The sequence below is a fragment of the Zingiber officinale genome, chromosome 11B (assembly GCF_018446385.1).
Source record: "Zingiber officinale cultivar Zhangliang chromosome 11B, Zo_v1.1, whole genome shotgun sequence".
Lineage (NCBI taxonomy): Eukaryota > Viridiplantae > Streptophyta > Magnoliopsida > Zingiberales > Zingiberaceae > Zingiber > Zingiber officinale.
Genome location: NC_056007.1, coordinates 65,083,838 through 65,089,531, shown reverse-complemented (window position 1 = coordinate 65,089,531; position 5,694 = coordinate 65,083,838). Strand labels below are relative to the sequence as shown.

General features: G+C 37.4%; 1 protein-coding gene across 3 annotated transcripts; it reads right to left on the bottom strand.

Moving 5' to 3' along the window:
- Positions 1-648: 648 nt before the first annotated feature.
- Positions 649-4,497, bottom strand: LOC122034439 (squamosa promoter-binding-like protein 16). 3 transcript variants are annotated; one of them, XM_042593694.1, is made up of 5 exons: positions 4,138-4,497; positions 3,891-3,956; positions 3,103-3,768; positions 1,933-2,039; positions 649-1,417 (listed from the first exon to the last, which is right to left on the bottom strand). In XM_042593694.1, the coding sequence occupies exons 3-5, from the start codon at positions 3,540-3,542 to the stop codon at positions 801-803; spliced, it is 1,164 nt and encodes a 387-aa protein (XP_042449628.1). In that variant the 5' UTR covers positions 3,543-3,768; positions 3,891-3,956; positions 4,138-4,497; the 3' UTR covers positions 649-800. The 3 variants fall into 3 exon arrangements, with proteins under 3 accessions (XP_042449628.1, XP_042449627.1, XP_042449626.1); XM_042593693.1 differs by lacking the exon at positions 3,891-3,956; XM_042593692.1 differs by lacking the exon at positions 4,138-4,497 and having other exon boundaries at positions 3,103-4,131.
- Positions 4,498-5,694: the final 1,197 nt, after the last annotated feature.

The following is a 5,694-nucleotide window of genomic DNA, read 5'->3' as shown; positions in this document are numbered from 1 at the left end:
TATTGAGAATTTTTCTCATTAATTAATTAAAAAATTATAATTCTCTTTAGTCCAACATCTTAGAATGGAGCAAAGAAACTTCTCTAAATACATTAAGTTGACAATGTTAAAAATTATATTTTTCTTTGTTTTTAGCTAAGATCAAATATGATATTAAATTAAATTTTTAAATATTATATTACACACGTAATTGGGAGCAGAGCCACGTATAACTTTGGTGGGGTAGTTGGCTCACCTTAATTTTTTTATAAGTACCCCTAGAGATGTATAAAATTATAACAATATTAGGGTTTTGTCCCTTAAAAAAAATAAAAATAAGGATAATACTCAAAAATCAAAACTATTTTCTATAGATCATTTTTTTCCCCTCATATCTCTTTTTGTATTGCTCCACCTAATATAAAAAGCTTAGCTTACGCAATGTGTACATGATCACTAGTTTTAAATAAATATTATCAATGATGATTTTATTTTATTATTTGATTTTAATGATAACATAATTAAAATAACATTTCACGTGCATACTTTTGAAATATTTCAAAAATGGCAGGAGAATTGTCCATTTGAAAAAAAACAAGGGTATGTTTTTCTTAATTTAGGGCTTTTTTCTTCTTAGATATAACCAGAAATATTACTAAGACAACCAAATTAATACAACCATGATTTCAGAAATGATCAGTTATCAGTCCTCCTGATAAGAAGTGAACATAATTTGATCTTTGAGGAATCTAAGAATATAGACAATCTAAGGATGAAAAGATCAAGATCTGCCTAATGGTGTCCTTTAAAGGGAGGCTGGCCTACTGCCATGGGAAAGGAAGAGCTTGAGATGTACTATCTGAGGACCCTTCATCCCCGAGCCGGAAATCTGAGACCAAGACAGTCCTCCCATTCTCCATGCTTGAGCATGAGTAGCCTACTGGCTCGGAAGTGGAGTGACCGTACTGCCTGAGATCGCCATACTGCAAGCTCGCACCGAGAGGCGGTTGGACTGTGCAAATCTGATTGGCCCATTGCATCATGGGGCTCGAGTTGAAGATACCTGATGTCTGATTTGGAGATGACAGAAGAGAGAGAGCACAATCAGAAGGGAAGACTCGAGTTACATCGCCGGCAAACAACTTGCTGCTGCTGCTGCCGCCGACGCCAACAACAGACGGAGTGTTTCCCATTAGATGTGTTTGGCCTACGAAAGCTCCGATTGTGGTTATGCTGCTGAGGTTGGTCTCACTCTCTTGCAAGAATGGGAACCGCTTTCTTTCTTTGCCGTAGATGTGAGAAGAGTTTGAAAAAGAGAGGTTCCGGTCGAAGAGATTCGGTACTATTGGGTGTGTAAATCGTGCATTGTCGATTCCAACCCAGTTTGGCTCTGTTGTGGAAGTCGGAAAGACCTGAGAATATGGCGGGAACCTTGTTCCTGTCGACGCAAAAGAAATCAATAGGACACAATATATCTGTATCAGCAATTGCAGTTACTGACCTTATTTACCAAATTTTCAGGAGAAAATTGGAGGCTTAAAATTCCTTAGATGTTATCAGACTCACATACCTCTAACTGTAATTTGACTGTCTGTAACAAGAGCAACGACTATACGAAGCTTCAGTACTTCCTAGTTTAACTTATGAAGAACTACTTCCTAGGTGATAATTCAGACTGTAAAAGCAATCAGCAAATATGAACAATTCAAAAACAACTGCGTGCGCAGGCATAGTGAATGAAAAGATGACCGACACAGGAAGCGTTTATGTAAATAGAGGAATTTGCATTAGAATTTGATTACTTGTATAAAAACTATCATGTTTTTAGCATGTAGAGGAAGCAAGATACTAGTCTGTAGAATTTTATCCGTTAGCGACATTATGTAATTTTGAGATGAGAAGCTGCAGGTCTATAAAATATAACTCGAACTTTGTGATCTGAGACTAAGCTACCTGAATTTATAGAACTTGGCAGGGGTTTCCTTCGTCGTCTATTATGCCCATCGAGACGTTTGCGACAGCTTCTCTTTACCTCATCAAACTCCGTAAGCGAATGAAATCTGCAGTAATAATTTATTCAGGACAGGAAACTGAATTATTCCTCAGGATGAGGCAATGAATATACCCCTAAAGAACAGAAATGGTCAGACAGTACATAAAAAAGAATTTTCATTTCAAATATATCTAATGAAAAAATAAATTGATCTCAACACTTTTGCCTCCTCCATTAGAATAGATCATCAATGTGGACTCAATTAAGCTGCAGCAAAAAACTTACAAAGAGTTGATCCTTTGAATTGACGAGGTATAGTATAATGATATGCCACAAATCATATTATTAAGCCTGGATATTGTGAAACTAACATCGCACAATTTCCCTCTTCAAACTGAAAGGAAATAGGGTGCTTAATGTAATCCTCAAGTCATGAGCATGCTTACAGGAACGACACATAACCCCTAATATCAAAATGATTTAGCAGCCATAAACTCAGAAAGGATGTTGCAGTCGTAATCCTCTGTTGAGCTCTAATCCAACAAGTAGGTTCATCTTCATAATTATGATACAATTCTTGTTAACTAAAGATGATTTCAGGTCAGGATACGCGAACTAATTAATATAAAATTAGCACATCTTCTATTGTCCTCAGAGTCAGGCTTCCAATTGATTCAACTATTTCCCAAAGAAGGCCTTATAAATTTTCATAGTCATCTTCTTGAGCTCTTATCCCTTTGCACTATTTTCGTATTTTGATTTTTACAAAACAAAAGACTTGTAAACGAAATAACCAATGGTGGCATAGGAAACGACATGAACATCATGAACGATTGCTTAATCACAACATTAAGAAGCAGCTTAGAATGCTAAGACATCAGATGATAAACAATTTATATATGTTGTAAATATTGATGTTGAATTTTGTCCTGATTTACATCACATAGGAGTAAACTATACTAATTCCTACAAAATTGCTTTCCTAAAAATAGATCCAACAAAATTCATCAGAATTGATGCTAATAAATGGTTTAACAAAACAGTCATACGAGTGCGAAAGACTTAAGAACTAGTGCATGACAAAAAACAATCAGGCCTATGCAAATCAAAACCATCCCCTGTTCCTTTACCTGCTGCACTGCTGGCAGAATCGTTGCTCATGGCCTCCGACCACAACCACAGGAGTCTTGGAATGAACCTCACAGACCTTGTGGCGGCGATGGTACTCCCTGCATTTGCTGAGATCTGCTCTGCACCCATCAACCATGCACGAAGCATTCTGGCCTACATTGCTTGGGGCTCGCTGCCTCTTCGAAGGACCCGATGAAGAAGATGCTGCCGTGGTTATTGTGGCTGCCGTGGATATTCTTGGTTGCTCCTTACACTTGTATGATGACCCGGAATCGCCCAATCCCCCGAGCTTGAGATCGACAGAACACTCCATGCCACTCAATGGCAATCGCTTAGCAAAACCAACACCTGATCCGTCCAGCACAGAGCCAAGGTTGGCTTCAGTGCCGCGGTCGAATTCGGGAAAATCCCATGGAGGCATCTTCGGATCCCAGTCCATGAAAGCAACCACCCCCCTCCTAAGAACTCTGCGCGCTATGTCAAACACCACCTCCTTTTCCCTCTCCTCTCTTGTCACACTCTCTTTGCACCCATCCGCACTCGTGTGTTTGCCAAAATGCGTCAAATCTGGTTCCTCTAATCACAAGCAGATATGAGAGATCACCAGGCCTTTGCAACCACAGATCGTAGCATAGCCAGCACCCTCGACTCTCAAGTATGGGAATCTAACACAGTTATGTAAAGAAGCGTATAAATTATGTCCGCCAATAAAACAGCTCAGAATCGAACAAAAAATAAAGAAAATTAGCCCGTCCAAGTCTAATCTCAACAAAAGGTCTTATCTTACAACACAAGTAGATCAAAAAGCTGGCACAGTCGTTCAAGAACAGTCGACGTCAACAGCAAGCCAACTCTAAAACATCAAAAAAAGGGATTTTTAATCCCTCCCTCAACATCAACCACAAAACCAACAACAAAAACTAAAGTAACAGAGCGAGATTCCGAACAAAAGAAAATGGGACTAGAAAAAGGACAACGAAAACTCGACTAAAGCAAAGAGCCGATGAAAGGAGGGCAGGTTCTAGTAAGCAAACCTCTCCACCGCACTCGCATCAGCCAACAGCTTCACACAGGAAGATTGACCACACAACCACAGGGTTGAGGTTGAATTATTGGCAGGGAAAGAGGGCAACAGTGAAGGTGGCCAGCCACTGGTGGTGAGTATTAAATAGGAGTGGGGGATGTAGGTGGGTGAGTTGGAATGGAAGAGAGCAGCTGAGGGACAGACAGCAGGGGAAGGAAGGAAGGAACCAATTGAGTTGATGACAAATGAGGATGTTTTGTTGTGAACTTTAGGGTTTACTGTGGGTCATTATACATGGGAAAATGGGAAGTGGGACTAAAAAAATATGAGGAACAGGAAGGAGTAGTTGATTTGAAGTCTCCAATGGGGGATATGAAGAACAACAACTACAAACATGAGGAGAAATATGGCAAGGAAGGTGTGGGTGAACTTGTGTTTGGTAGGGTATGTTTTGTGTTTCTTGTTTTAAATAGTTTTTGTTTTCTTGTTGAAAAAACCAAAGACAATAATATTATTCAAGTGTTTTATTTTTGAATTTGAACTTTTTTTTTTCAAAAGAATCAAATGAACATCTTGATTACTTAATTTGTTTACTGAATTGGTTTTGTTTGAAACACAGAGAATTTATGTTTGATTAATTTGTAGTACAGAGTTCAAATAAGACTGTATATAATAAATTTATTCTGGCTTTTCAAACCTTTGTTGTCTTCTTTTACACACCTTTATATCCTCTAAGATTTGATGCTCTTGTCCCCTTGCTTGCTCCTCCAACATTTATTTAACCCACTATTCTCCATTAATCACGCGGCAATGCACTTACCAATACCTCATCATAAGCCCCTCTTGTCCCCTATTGAATTAATTTTACTGTACTAACTTATTGCATAATTTTTTTAATTACAATCATCATTTTTTTTATTATTATTATTGTTGTTGTTGTTATTAATAATAAGATCATTATTACTACTAAATAAAAATCTAAAATCACTTATTTTATTTTGATTTTTAGTATTTATTTATTTATTTATTTTTCAATATCATCAAGTGAATTTTAAGAGAACTTCACAACATTTAAAAAGCATGGCTTAAATCCTGACAGTTTTAGCTGCCAAGAGAATCAAACAATTAGGACCATGCGCCGCCAGTCAACTCAACCGTGTTGACTCAGAGTCGGTCGGTCATCCTTGGATACATGCAATATTATTCTTTGTTCCAAAATTTCAAAGTCGGTCGGTCCAATTTAAATCACACAAAGAGTTATCATATTCTTGTATGGCGATGTTGAACAATAGTTGAACATGAGCCTCAATTCATACACGAGTACACATTAATAAAAATATTTCATTTACATTGTCGTACACATTTGCCGAATTACTAGTTTAAATTATATGTTCCAATGAATTAAATGGAAGTAACACGACAATATATTCTTTTATGAGGAAAGTGAGAATAATTTTGGATTAATCATGAGTTAACTATTAAAGTGTTGCGAGCGAGTTCCACTCCCACAAGTTGTAATTTTTTTTAATCATCGAAAACTACAAAATAAGAGTCAAAAAGTAGATAC